This window comes from Lathyrus oleraceus, chromosome 6, assembly GCF_024323335.1.
Source record: "Lathyrus oleraceus cultivar Zhongwan6 chromosome 6, CAAS_Psat_ZW6_1.0, whole genome shotgun sequence".
Lineage (NCBI taxonomy): Eukaryota > Viridiplantae > Streptophyta > Magnoliopsida > Fabales > Fabaceae > Lathyrus > Lathyrus oleraceus.
In genome coordinates this window covers 272516470-272532315 of record NC_066584.1, presented here as the reverse complement: position 1 = coordinate 272532315, position 15846 = coordinate 272516470, and the positions used below count along the sequence as shown (strand labels likewise).

The 15846-nt window shown below is 32.3% G+C and overlaps 1 protein-coding gene across 1 annotated transcript; it reads right to left on the bottom strand.

Moving 5' to 3' along the window:
* Positions 1-9286: 9286 nt before the first annotated feature.
* Positions 9287-13615, bottom strand: LOC127093605 (uncharacterized). The gene is made up of 2 exons (XM_051032549.1): positions 13188-13615; positions 9287-9513 (listed from the first exon to the last, which is right to left on the bottom strand). Exons 1-2 carry the CDS (start codon positions 13467-13469, stop codon positions 9472-9474), a joined length of 324 nt encoding a protein of 107 aa, XP_050888506.1. The 5' UTR covers positions 13470-13615; the 3' UTR covers positions 9287-9471.
* Between the last annotated feature and the right edge of the window lie 2231 nt (positions 13616-15846).

The window sequence follows — 15846 nt, the reverse complement described above, 5'->3', positions numbered from 1 at the left end:
TTGATTATATGGAGGTTTCTTGTCCTTTGTGTGGGTATTCAGTTGAGTAGGTGTCTCATCTTTTTGTCACTTGTGATTTAACTCTATATGTGTGGTATATGATCTTCTAGTGATTGGGTTAACAAGTTTATGATTATTTTAAGTTTTTCCCTCTCTTTAGGTTGTAGGGGTAAGTCTATGGATGACTTTTCTATGATCTGGTACGTTGTTGTCTAGTGTATTTGGAGAGCTTACAATGATGTCATCTCTAACGGTGTTTTTAAAACTCTGAAAGAAGTGGAGGAGAAGAGTATTTTTTTTGCCTGGAAATGGTTACTACAAAGTGTAGGGTGAACTTATATACTTTATCTAAGTGGATTCAAAACCCTATCCTCTGCCTTAATCGTACCCGATTAATTATTCGCCTTGGTTTCATGGTTGGGACCGGTTTATGGTTTTGTTGCTCTCTTGGTGGCTTTTGATCTGTTGATGGTGGTTTTGGCAGTTTGAGCTCTAGCGTGAGGCCTAAGGGATTGAGCTTCTTGGCTGCTTAGGATTTTAGTTGTGGGGTTACTTTGGCCTACTTAGTTGTAGTGTTGTTTATGTTGGTTGTTTAGGTTCTTTTATGTTTCTTTTTGCTTTTTTGGTTGTATTTTTTACACTTATTGTGGTCAGGGACGCTTATTTTTGTACTTTGGTTATTCTCACCTTTTATTATATTATATATTATTTTTGAAATTTTTGAATTTTTTTTGAATTTTTGAAATGTGGAAGAATTTCCATGTTTTCCCTATCAATTCAAGATGAGTTTTATAATTGTTTGCATAAAGCAACAACAATATATATCAAAATGAAAGTGAAAACACGGAGAAATGGCGAGGGGGCATTAAACTAAAACCCTCATAAGTTAGCATAAATGAAAACATGGTAAATCTATCCAATTACAATTAAATTCTTCTTTAGATGGGATTGGGAAGTCGTTCCACCAAAATTCATCTTGAATATACATACTTAGGAGAAACGTTATTGATGTACCTTGTGCTATTATTGTTTTAGTGAACAATGATAGTATTTCTTGTGGTTTCTGGTCTCACTACATTATACTATGTTGAGATATTTTTTCCCAAGTTCTTTTAATAATATTTTGTCACTAAAAAATGGTTAGCCACTTTATCTACACAATGATTTTCTTCTCTGATGGTGTGAAAAGCTATGAAAGATATAGTGGAAATAATATGAAAACAAGCCAACCATCTAATTTTTAATTGCTAAGGCATTATATAAAGATTCTCACGAGCTTGATAAACGAGTTTGTAATTTGTTTCGAGTCAAATACTATGTAAAGAAAGCGTTGTTAGCTTTCTAGAATTAATGTCACCACTCTATATGAAATGTATAATCCAAAAAAACACCTCTTAAAGAATAGGAACTATCCAGAAATAAACAAAACACTAAACAACTATATACTTTTGGTTGTCACATAATAGAATGCAAAGATAGAGTTTTCAATTCTATTGTAACAAACTTTTTGATTACTGGAAAGTTAGTTACAAATTGATGCAACTATTTTCATTTATAACAACAAACACTTGATTTTCTATAGCAGGTTTTGATACACTCAAGCTTATAAGTGTTATTCTTGTAGATATATACAGTTCTAAACTAAGCTTTAACTAGTCTTACTCTAATATCCCCCCATTCCCCCATAAACTCATGGAGAGCTAATAACCCTGAGTTTTTGTCTTAGCACAATAAATCTAGTGGATGCTATGGGCTTAGTAAGGGAACCCACACACTAGCAAGTGCCATGTATATAGATAACTTGAAGTTACTTGGATAAAAGTTTATCCCTGACAAAGAATAGACCAACCTTCATATCTTTTGTTCTTGAGTACATTATATGATATTGAGCCAGTAGAACTGTTGATTGGTTATCACACAAAATCATATGGGTCTCAATGGAGATAAATAATTGTTCAAGAAGAGTCTAAACCCAAAGTATATCAGTAGTTTCTTAAGCCAAACATCTATATTTTTCCTCGGTGTTTGACTTATCCCTAACAGGTTGTTTCTTGGACCACCAGGATATAAGATTAGTGCCAAACTAAATTGCTGCCTTAGAAGTACTTCTTCTGTCATAAGGGTATGAGGCCTAATAAACATCACAAAAAACTATGAGAGATGGAAAAATTCTAGTTGAAAGAGAAGAAATATGAAGTCCATGTCCAGTCACACCTTAAGGTGTGGAACTATATACTAAAAAGGTTAATCAAGTAGTGACCAAAGCTCATAAGTAAGTAAAATATACTTATCCCTAATAACATCATGGTTTTGATGATGACAACAACTGAAGATGAAACATTCATTAAGATGACTTTGATGACATCAACGCATGAAAACAAGCAGGTGTTAAAGTTGGTTTCAGCGGTTAAAGATGCCCAAGATAGTTGATCAAGCCATTCCTCCGAATGAAGCAGAAGAATTAGGGTTTTATGATCACCAGTGATATTGTCTAGTGATGGAATTTGACTCAAAGCTATCTCAAGCCTCATCTCTTAGAAGATTTAAGTGGATCGCTTGTCTGATTATTTTATCCAGCAAAGAACTTGAAGCTTGAGAGTGTGAAAGACCATCTGATTATGTCTAGTTGAATGATCAGTGTTTTGTCAAAACATAATGGCCATTTCATAAAAGTAGTATGGCTAAATCACACATTCACGAAAACTATTTTTGAAGCCTCTATTTTTCAGATAAAATCACCTTAAATGTTTTTGGAGCATAGTCAAATGATTTGGGAACTGTCAGATTGATTAAGGCAAGTTTTTAAATTGCCTAATCGATTAGACCAAGTGCCTAATCGATTATACAAGGGAAAAAGAATCTTATAATTGATTATGACATTGTCTTTATGATTGGTAACAACTTTATATTAAAACCTTTCATTTTGAGCTCAAATAGTCATTTTTGTGTGGTACCAAATCGATTAGTCGTGGGACCTAATCGATTAGGCAACTAATTTTGCCCATGTATTTTTTCCTTTTCTGAACCACTCTTTGGCCTATAAATTGAGGTCTTACCCTTCATTTCTAATAATCCATAAAACGTTAGAAACACCTCACTTCTCAATATCTCTCAATTTCTCAAATCATTTATGTTTCTCTCACATTTTTAGCCATAGTGCTTTGAGAAACATTCTTGAGTTTAGTGAGAAAGTTGTTATGGAAAGAGTGTCATTGTAAATTTATCGAGTTATTTTTCCTCTTGAGTAAATTGTTCTTCCATTGGAATTCATTGTTTAAGTTTAAAGCTAAACCTATATAAAAGTTCTTTGGAGGATTAATGTTAGTCTCAGTTTGGTTCGTGAGCTTTACCGTTTGATGAAAAACTCTCATTTTGGGTTCGTAAAGAATAACTAGTTAAAATTCTCACAACGGTTTGAAACATCTTGGTATAAAATATCTATCAGTTTAAGAGTTCTTCCCATGTAAAATCCTAGTAGGTTCGAGATCAACCCGATAGAAATTCTGGTTTGGTTTGTGGTCAACCCATGTAAAACTTCGGTTCATTTTGGATGATAGCTAACTCAAAAATCCAACTTGGTTTGAGATAATTCCTTACAATATCTCACTTTTGCTTAGAGATTAACCGCTCGAAGCACTGTTCGTTGTTTGGTTAGCAGTAAGCCTAAAACTTAGTTTCTTTGTATAAATGGGGTTCATGGGCTTAACCTACTAAAAACTCTCAAGTATTATTGGATGCTCTCAAGATAAATTCTTGGATAAAGGAGTAAGTCACTTATTTAATACCAAAACTACATAAATCTTGAGTGTTATGTCTCTTCCCTTAACTTTTTACTTTCCGCTTATTTTCTTTACCTTGATTTTTCCGATACACGTCCAAATGTTTTTAAACTTTAGTTTAGAAAATGTTTTTTTTTTCAAACCAATATTTTTCAAACCCCAAAAAGTCATCACCCTTCTTGTGTGTTGAGTCACATATTTAACATGTGACATTAGAGCCTCACTCTTGTTCAAAGACTAATCGTCTCAGGAGGAGGATGACTTTCAACACTATTTTGAACAAGGGGACTTTCCTAACCACACTTCCCCCATTTAATGGTAATATATTCGAATTATAGAAATATAGATTTAAACTATTCATTCAAAGTCTTGATTTCAAATTGTGGGAAACCATAAACAACAAACTGTTTATCCCTACTCACCAAGTAAATGAAGAAGTAGTGGAAAAGAAAAAGTTTGAAATTGATTTTAGAACTAAAAACTTTTTAGTTATGTATTTATATGATAATGAATTATTTTATGTCAACTCTTGTAACTCCGCCAAGGAAATGTGGGATACTCTTGAGATGATGTATGGAGTTTCTCCATGTGTTGAACAAGAGCGAATAAACACACGAGGCAAATAAGATAGATGTTTTTTTATAAATGCTTCTATAAACTTAGAAATGTTGTAAATAATATTATAACCTTTATCGCTAACAAATATCTAAGAATTAATAATTGGAATCAGAATTATGATCAAATTCTTAAATTGAAAGATGAGAATGTTTGTGATTCTCAAGAAAAGTCCAAGAAGGAAGAAATCGTCAACAAGTTAAATGAGTTAATTCATCTACTCAAGGATGAAGGCATGAGCTTAAGTCTAGAATAATCTTTAGAAGCTTCATCAAACTACCATGAAAGTAAATTAACTCCAAGAATTTCATTCAAAAGAACATTCTCGATAGTTGAAAATCCTTAGATAATTCAACATTGAATGAAGAGACTCCGTCAAGAGAATATGAAGAAGAAGTTTTATCTAGTGAAATATTTGAAAGTAAGAACCTCAAAAAATTAACCTCTGGTAGAACATTCTAAGAATCCCTGTCCAACAAAAAAGATGAAGTTTATTTGAAAGTATCTTATGAAGATGATAATCATGAGCTAACAAAGCTATCATATAAGAAGTTGTTTAAATTAAGTATTGAATTAATCAAGGAAAATGATGATATTAAAAATAGAAACTTAAACCTTAAGAATCATCTCGAGTTTCTAGAAAAGATTAGTGAGATGCTTAAGTATGACATAACTAATATTCGAAACCTAGTTGGAACATGTGAGACTTGTGTATTGATGAAAAAGGAAGTGAAAGATTTGCATTAAACCCTGAGTAAATTTAGTAAGAGGAAAGAAAACCTTGACTTGATTTTGTCAAGTCAAAGGCCTTCCTTAAGTAAATCTCGATTAGGGTTTAAATTCGATAAAACACATACTAAAAGACTTAATAGGAAGAAAGAAAATCAACATGCTTATAAATGTTCTCACTGAAATAGATTCAGCCATTTAGATCCATTTTGTTTTGATAAATTGAGAAGTTCTAAAGGTAATAGTCGTAGACCTTTTAGAACTACTAACACATCAAGACCTAAGAAATTTTGGGTACCAAAAGTGAAAACCTAGTGTGCTTTAGAGGATGTTTTGTAGCTTTAATGAAGTCTTAGAGAATATTAAATGAAGTTGTACAAACAAGAGTGTATAACTTAAAGTATACAACAATATTTGTTTTGATGTTGAAGCTGGTGATCCATGGAAGTTCATTGATAGTGTATATCAACGATCGTAATAAAAGTAAGTGTTCATTGAGAATGGTTTTAACATTTATAATCTGTGAAGATCAACTAACCTCTTAGAAGGTTGAGAAGTTAAGTTTGTAGGGGATATATATATATATATATATATATATATATATATATATATATATATATATATATATATATATATATATATATATATATATATATATATATATATATATATATATATATATATATATATATATATATATATATATATATATATATATATATATATATATATATATAACCAACTCTTATTTCTCATGAGCCAACAGAAGTATTTCCACCTCATATAGGTCCCCAAAACCAAACTTGCTCTCAATATCTAAGAAATTTTGGGTACCAAAGGTGAAAATATGGTGTGCTTTGGAGGATGTTTTGAAACTTTAATGAAGTCTTAGAGAATATTAAATGAAGTTGTGCAAAGCAGAGTGTATAACTTAAAGTATACAAAAATATTAGTTTTGATATTTAAGCTGGTCATCCATGGAAGTTTGTTGATAGTGTATATCAAGGATCGTGATAAAAGTAAGTGTTCATTGAGAATGGTCTTAACATTTATCATCTGTAAAGACTAACTAACCTCTTAGAAGGTTGAGAAGTTAAGTTTGTAGGGGATATATATATATATATATATATATATATATATATATATATATATATATATATATATATATATATATATAACCAACTCTTATTTCTCATGAGCCAACAGAAGTATTTCCACCTCATATAGGTCCCCAAAACCAAACTTGCTCTCAATATCTGAGACAACTAGTGCAAATTCAAAAGATAATCCCTTAAGAATTACATATATATGGTGAGAACAGGGAATAAGATCACCAATTAAGGCTAGAGCGTCAATAATAGTACAAATCTTGTAAAAATAATCATGAAAAATAGATTTATCGAGATTTAACGTGCACAATTTCACCCTAAGATGAAACGCCCGTGCACAAGTTTATTTTTTAAATTAGTTGAATAAACGCTCCCACAATTGATGTGCATTAGAGAAACTAAGGACATGTGAGAGAATTTCACTAGGGAGTGTGGATTGAAGCAGGAATGTAGCATTTGATAATTTTGAAGCCACCATGAGTACTCAGTATTAATAGTTCTAGTATGGCGAGCTTCATCATCAAGAAATGAGGAGGAATTTTAGTACATACCACAAGATTAGTGAGATTATGAGCCTTGATATAAGGTTCAACTTGTTGCAGCCACATGAGAAAGTTATTTTCCTTAAGCTTTTGCATAATCTTGAGAGAAAAATGAAGATGGCTAGATTCTTTAGTGAAGTTCGCATTTGTTGGTGCCATAGTTGTATAGATCTGAGCGGAAGAGGGAGACGAACTCGATGGAGGCGTTATCATAGCCATAGAACAAACCTAGATTTCACCTTGCAATCTGATACCATAATAAAATGCAAATATAGAGTTTTCAGTTATGTTGTAACAAACTTTTTAATTAATGAAAAGTTAGTTACAAGCTATGTAATTGTTTGCATTTATAACCACAAATAATTGTCCTGCTATAGCATAATTTGATACATTGTCACATGTGAAGGTTCAAGAAACACAAGAAGTTATGGGGGTTGAGTTGGGTTTCAGATATGACAAATGTTTGCAAGCCAATGACAAGAACAACAATGATAGAAATACACAGGATTTTTATACTGGTTCACGGTTAACTAAGTTAATCCAGTCCATTCATCAAATTGATTTTGCATTCTCACAAGAACTTAATACACTAATCAAACATATTACAAGCTCAAAAACCAACCATCAATGACTTCTCAAGGCTACAGACTAAACTTAGTCCATCAAGGAATTTAACTAAAGTTAAAATACAAAGAAAGAGTGTTTACAAGAATGCTTCTAAACGAGCAGATACACAAGATGAATTGCAGAATTTACACTTAAGAAAAAATAAAAGTAAAAACTCTAAGTGTAATGAGTGTTATAATTGCTATTTTTTTTCTTTTACTCACTTTGTTATTACTCTTATTCTTCATATCTTGTTCAAAATTCCTTGTATTCTTTAAATAGATGATGAATAGTATCGTTGGAGGATAGAATTGGAAACTTCTTCAATTTCACTGATGTTATAATGGTGCGAGGTTGAGCCGTGAATTGTGGAGATCTGTTGGTAGTATATTCCTTAATAATTCGAGCATATTTGTCCTTTTAAAGAAACATTTAATTTTTCCGCTTGAATGTATTGTTTTCAAGAACATTCCTTCAACATTATCCTCTAAATCATTGGCTTTGTATTTGAGATTATTTGATTGTTGATCAGAGTTCAGAGCCTTGAATATTAGAATTCATAGTCTAGTGAAAATGAGGCCTGGGTTATAAGATTAAATATGAATTATTTTTTCCAGAACTGTTGACTTGGTTATCTAGATGATTGACTATCAGTTAAACATTTCTTCATATTTCAACTTTGTTTTAGAATATGTTGAAGTACAAAGTCCAGAGTCCAGAGTCCACTCTGTCTAGAATCTGCTATATGCAGAGTCTATTTTATCTAGAGTTTGCTTTGTCCAGAGTGTGTTTTATCCAGAGTCTGCTTTGCATAAAGTCGACTTAGTCCAGAGTCCAAACTTTTCTTTCCATATATTTAAGATTTTGCACACTTAAAAAACTTACTAAAATGTACTAGTAAAATTCTAGAGAGATTTTCTTTATCTTCTCTTTAGATAACATCCCCCCAAATCTTTAGGATTTAATGGTGACCGCCTCCCACCTTCATGGTGGATTTCACCTACCACCCTTATAGTGGTCACCTCATCTTATATGAAGGGAAATACATATTTCATCTGACATCACTCTCATGCTTCCACCTAACTCTCTCATTGGATTTTCTGTTTCTCCATCATGAAACACTGTCAAGCTGCTTCTTTCTCTACTGATCTGGATGCTATCGGAGCCACCACCCCTAGAAGATGGAAAGCTTGTTAAGGTTGTTCTTATCATATCAAACCTAATAATAGTGTGTGTAACTCTCTTTTATGTTTCTGCTCCCACGTCCTTGATGTCGCCCACCCCTAAACGCGTAGTGGATTTACGACAGGTTGTAGTTTATCCCTCTTTTAGATCTTCCATATTTGTTTTTGTGTTGTCTATTTTATGCTTTTATCTTTTGGGGTTAAGTATACACTCTTGGTGTTTGATAAAAAGCCTCAAAGGATTTTTGTATCTTAGAGCACCACTATCTCTAGTCATCAATTAAGTTTTGGACATTCCATAAAAATGGACAATCTCGAGATCAAAGACAGTCCAAATGCACTGGACAAAGTCAAAGAAATCATCCTTAATTGAATTTGGAAAAAGTATATGGGTTCTCATTCCTATATTTCCACTAATGGAGTTCTTAATAAAGTTGATGGATGAATGATATGTTATTGTTTCTAGTTTGGTTGTTTTATTTTAGTTTGTGGTCAATCTATGTGTAATGTCTTTTATTCTATGGTTTTTTTAATTGTAGAAATGCTTGTATACTATGGATGGGGTATGTCCTATGTCATTCTCTTGATTTTTTTTTCTTCTTAAAGCAATATTTCATTAATATAGAGTACAACAAATACTCTTACCCATTTACAAGCCAAAAGAGACAAGGAAAGTTCCCAAACAAACAAAAACTAAGATAAGCAATACAATGGAGCCATGAAAATATCTATAAAATTAAAGTTGGAATAAGAAATATCTCCCACAACTAACCTTCTCCAAACTACCAGTTTAATAGACCACACGATATTATTCAAATTATGAACCGCTTCGTTAAAAATGATATCATTTCTAGACTTCCAGAAACACCAAACAACCGCAAACCAAATGATTCTATACGAAATTCTTTTAAAGAACCTGCTCAAAATGAAAAAAGCTTCCAAGGAGGACCTACAAAATATAAAGATTAATCAATCCAAAATCCCACGAGCTCCCAAACTTTTAACAACACTGAACAATAAAAAAGAAGATGATTTAAATCTTCCTCCGATTGGAAACACAAAACACAAAGCTCTTCTTGATTCGAGAGGCATAAACCTCTTTTTTTCAGTTGATCTTTTGTGGCCAATATGTTCAAGAAAACCCTCCAACCGAAAGCTTTAACTCTAGCTGGAACTGACAATTTCCAAAGAGAGCGGAAAACCTTACAAAGATCCTCCTCAATTATTACTTGTAACTTAGCCTTCATGAATCATTTATAGTCGTGATTTGCTGAGTAAGGAGTGGATTCAACATTACCCCAAATTACCGCATCCATTGCACATGTGACATGAATAAAAATAGGTAAAAAAATCCTACAACTGCTACAGTTTACTACCAGCCACAACAAGATATTGATATTGTATTCCACAATCACCCCAACTCCAAACAGAATTAAACCAACTTCCTGTATCAATCACGAAATCCCATTTAGCCTTGCTGAGAGCAAACAAATCATAACATAATTCGCCAGCAGTGTAGTACCGCACCATTTAGTTGACCAGAAGGAGGTATGGTATCCCTCTCCGAGATTGTAAAAAACAGAACCTACAAAACCAAAACCCAAGTTAGTATATTATACTCTAATTTTTGTCACGTCCTTCCACCAAGTAGATGACGGAATTTTTCTGCTGCAACATTGATCCGTAAGGATTTGATGTTTGCAATCACCGTATCTCGCCTTGATAATCTTCTTTCAAATGGCCTCATTTTCAACTAAAATTCTCCATTTCCATTTAGACAAAAAAAGAGGCCAAATTGAGTTCTTACATGCTCTTGATACCAAGACCTCCTAATTTTTTCAGTTTGCGCACAAGGTCCTGTCTAACCCAATGGATCTTCGATTTCTCGTCCGTTCCACCCCAAAGAAATCTCTGACGAATTTTATCAATTTGTTTCCAAACTTTCAAAGGGATTTTATAGAAAGAAAAGATGAAGATAGGTAGACTTCTCATAACCATATTGATGAGAGTAATTATGTCTCTAAAAGAGAGAAATCACCCTCTCGACAAAGCCAACTTCGATTTCTCGTCCGTTCCACCCCAAAGAAATCTCTAACGAATTTTATCAATTTGTTTCCACACTTTCATAGGGCCTTTATAGAAAGAAAAGATGAAGATAGGTTGACTTCTCATAACCATATTGATGAGAGTAATTATGTCTCTAAAAGAAAGAAATCACCCTCTCGACAAAGCCAACTTCGGTTTAAACTTATCAATGATAGAAGACCACATTTTTATCCTCCTCGGGTTTTAGCCAATAGGAATCCCAAGGAAGTTAAAATTCGGTTCCTGTAACTTGCAATCCAAAAAATTAGAAGCTGCAAAATAAAATGATTGCTGACATTGATATCGATCAACCTACTCTTGTGAAATCAACTCCCAATCCATAAATAAGTTTGAATCCTCTTAAGATGACTTTAATGATCCATAAATTGTTCCAACAACCAAATTCAATCATAAGAGTATCATCCATAAATTGAATTAAGTTAACCGATAACCCCTCATGCACACTGAATCCTTCGAAATCTCCTATAATAGAAGCGATTATGAACAACTTTGATAAACCTTCGATAACAATCACAAAAAGGAAGGGAGATATAGGATCTTCCTGCCTTAATCCTCTCTCTACCTTAAAATCCTTCATCAGACTCCCGCTTACCAAAATAAACAAATGGCTATTGAAAATTCAAGCCTTCATCCAACCCATCTGAATACTACCAAACCTCATTCTCCTCATCATAAATATTTAAAAAAAACAAATAACATAGTCGTAAGCCTTTTCAAAATCCACTTTGAAAAGCACACAATCCTTCTTATCTCTAGTTGTTTTATCCACTACCTTATTAGCAACTAAAACTCCATCCAAAAGTTATTTTCCAGGAACAAAAGTCGATTAGCATAAAGAAATCACTCCTTCTAAAACATTATTCAACCTGGTCGCCAGAAGTTTAACAATAATATTGTATAGACAACCAACAAGGCAAATAGGTATATAGTCTTCTAAGTTTAGAGGTTGGGGGATCTTTGGAATTAAAGTAATAAAAGATGAAGTAATTTCCTTAGAAATAACTACCTTACTATGAAAACCCTTCACAAAATTAAGGATATCTTCCTTAAAAATCCAAAAACATTTTGATGAAAAATAAATTGTATCCTTCAGGGCCCGAACTCTTTGCTCCATCACAAGACCAAACCGCATCTTTGATTTCCTCATCTGAAAAGGGGGCCTTCAGGTAATGGACATCAACCTGACTAAGAGTTCTAATAGGAAGACCTTCCAAGACAGGTCTGATAGGGTCGGGTTCCATGAATTTCAAGTTGAAAAAGTTCCTAACAACTTTCTTGACATCTTCAATCATTTCCACCACTCTATTAACCGTGTTGACATCCCCAATGAACTTCCTCCTAGCCTTCCCCTTGACCAAATTATGAAAATACCTAGAGTTTAGATTCCCTTCTTGGATCCACTTCACCCTAGATTTTTGGATCAACATGTTGTCTTTGATAGATAAGTTTCTCCATATTGAACTAATAGCCTTGCTTCTTCTATCGACTAGCTCCTTTACTTCGTTATCCATACAACTAGATAAAAGTTTATCCACCGTATTGATCTCTTCCACTCCTTCTTCAACTTTCAAATCATACCACCCAAACACCTCTTTGTTCCATCTTCTAAGGCTGACTTTCAGGATCTTGAGTTTCTCTTTGATGACGTAATCACTATTTCCTTCCACTTTCATACCATTCCACTCCTTTCCATGAAATTCGAGAAATATTTGTTTTCGAAACAACTGTTGTTAACCAACTATTGTTGGTTTTGAAAGGCTTGGGACCCAATCTACCTTATTGCTCTTAAACCAAATATGAAAATGATCAAATATATCCCTTTTCCCTATAAATTGACCTATCACTCCCAACCTCTCTATAAGAGAACTAGAAAGTAAGAATCTATCAATCTTACTCATTGATTTCCCATTTCCATTAAACCAAGAAAAGGAATTTCGATTACAAGGTAAATCCACCAGATTCAATTCTTCAATGAAATCCTTAAACTCCCTTTGTTTAGAACTTCTATTCACAAAAAGACTCCCCTTTCTTTCACAAGATCTAGATATAGAAGTTGAAATCTCCCCCAATAATCCACAATCCATCGACCATCTTCTTTTTAAGGACCAAAAGCTCTCCCATATTTTCCTCTTCAGATTAATGCAACGTGCATAATAAACATTGATAACATAATACAAGTTATTCTTCCATCTAATCTTCAGTCCTAAAAAAACCTCCCATTTGAAAGAGAAAATATGTTCAACTGAATTAATGTTCCGCAAAGTGATAATCCCTCATGACTGACCTATCGCATTACTGCTAGACCACCCAATATCTTGGTTCCTCCATAAACTACTAATAGTAGCAAAATCTACATATTTGAGTTTAAACTCTTGGATAAAGAAAATCTCTGCATTACCAAAATGAATTATGTTACTTATTCTCTTTCTCTTGGAAAAATTGCCAGCCCCTCTGATGTTCAATGTTCCAATTATCATGATGCAGAATTGATAAGCGTTTTTTGCCCTGATTTCTAACCTTATCCTTTGCCTCGATGTCTGAAATTTTCTTTGAATAATCCTTCTTTTTGTCCATTGCAACTACTCCAAGATTAGAGATCCCATTCCACACTTTGTCTCCAATATTTGAATCCAAGTTCTCCCAAAATCTAAAATTGCAGTGTCGAACATCAGAGTCCGACGTAGGATCGCAACATAAAATTGTCCCTACCGAGTAGCTATCAGCTCCTTCCAAGCGACCATGATCAGAGGTGTTATGCAACGAAGAAGAAGACAAACACAAAGCTTTTTGTTTCTTCATAAATATCAAAGAAAGATGGTTGGGAAAAGAATTCAATCGGATCTTCAAACAGGGTTTCCACTTCCAATTCAACTAAGCCCAACACTCTCTTATTGGGCCTAGAATGCTTCCTTCTTGAAAACCAAATAACTTCTTTCACACTTCTGACTTTTTGCTTCTTTTTAAAATATGATTGTAATGTCTTCTAACTTTTCAATTAATGAAATGGTATTTTCTCTAAATAAAAAGATCGTAGATATATAACCAAACTTATTCCAACAATATTATCGTCGTCTTGAAGATAGACATACCTAAACTATGCTTCTGGCCTTACTCTAATATCAACTATAAATAAAATGCATTTTTTTCAATGCATGGACAAGTTTCATAACTACTTACCTAAGTTTAGGACAACAAACTTATTTTTTGAATTTTACATTTAATTGTATTTTAGTTTAGCTTTAAAAAATGATTTAAAAATAATTCAATAGCCATGACACTTTTAAATTATAATTTAATATATTCAATTGAATAAATTATACTAGTTTATCAATGATTCAATCGATTCAAGTATAGTTGAATTGTTATTCAATTAATTCAACTTCAAATCAAAATTAATTTAATTAGATTTAACTAAACTATAATATAATTGACGAACCGATAAGTTTACCCATTGAAATGATAATTATATACAATTTTAAAACATAATCTTTAGTTTCAACTTCAATTTTGCTATTTAAATACTAATCACCACAAACAATAACCCTACACATCACACTTAAAAGTCTTAAAACAGATATAGATGAGAACAAAGGAGTGCACGTCTCCCATAATAATAGGTAAAGTCATTATTCTGATTTATTAACAAGAATAGTATAAGGATATGCATGAAGTAACATTGAAAATAAGTAACAACTAATATGTCCCAAGACAAGGTAGGTCAAGAAAAGTCCCTTTTGCAAAAACATCAATCAACATTACATGCTTGGAACATCATAAGTTTTTATATTAAGAGGGCCCATAATACAACCTAGTTGATAAGGTTCATTATTAATAATATATTGTAATCGGTGATTAAAAGATTAACAAATTAACAACTAATAATTGGTTCATTATAAAAAAAATCACCATTCTCTTATTCATTAAGAGAACTCAATTGATAATTGAATAAATATATTGAATACAGAGATACGCGTTCGAACCTACGACTTCTTACGTGTTTATGAGTCCACCATTGAATTTCTAATGAGTTCTGGAATTCAAGTTAGTAAAAAAATGCATTAATAATTTTGAAAAACTTAGGACCCGCCATTGAAATTCGTAGGAACAATTATGATGAATTGAAACTTTAGGGCCATATAAGCAGAAACCTAAGAAGCCAGAGTGGTGTGAAATTTAGTGGTCCCTTGGTCTCATAGAACTCTACCTCACATCTTTACCCTACATGCCTACTTTGTCATTTTGTGAGTAAACTATAGACATTGTGTTGTGTTCTGCTTTAACCTCAATCATTTACTTGAGAATATTTCAGAATTTGCATAGTCCAAAACAATCAAATAAGATAATCGTTTAATCAAGATTAGACAGTTAAAATTTAAATTAAATATTTTTATTTTATATATTAAAAATTATATTTAAATTTATTTGATATTATTCAACTAAAAAAATATTAAAAATAAGTCGAATGCATGAAATGTTGACGGTAATAAATCTGATAATAAACCTTAAAAACCTTAAGTTATTTAGTTGAGGATTTCTTGAATAACAAGTTGTTGGTTTGGCTTTCTAACCATATAAGTTAGTTGTAAATGCCAATTTTTCCACCACCTTGTATCTAACTCAAACCAAACAAGTATCAAAATATCATATATTAAATTGACAATTTTAAATCACATTATATGTATATAATTATTTTATATTGAATATACTAGAAAGGATTTTGAAAGTCGATATCTTAGAAAAGCTTAGTTATAGACAAGTAGGTCCACATGCATGATCCTACTTCAACTGGAAAAATTATGATATCTTGTACAATTATAATCAAACAGTTGAGGCAACATAAGGTCCACTTCATTATTAGTATGGTAGGATTATTCCATAAAAAAATGTGGTAAGATTAGTGTCCTCTATTCAATCATATAGTCTTGAATTTTACATGTTTGAAAAAGGATGAGAGATTGGGGGCTGAATATAATTTCTCAAGTTGGGTCCAATGTATTTTAAACCTTAGTTGCTTTTAATCGAACGTTCAAAATTTCAAAATTTAAAGTAAATGGTTGGTTCAACTAAGGCTATGTATGACGAAGGTGTTGGATCAAAGTAGAAAAAAAAGGGCTTGAGAAATTTCATGTGACGTTTCTATTCATTAAGTAAGTTGAAATGAAGGTGAAAAAATATG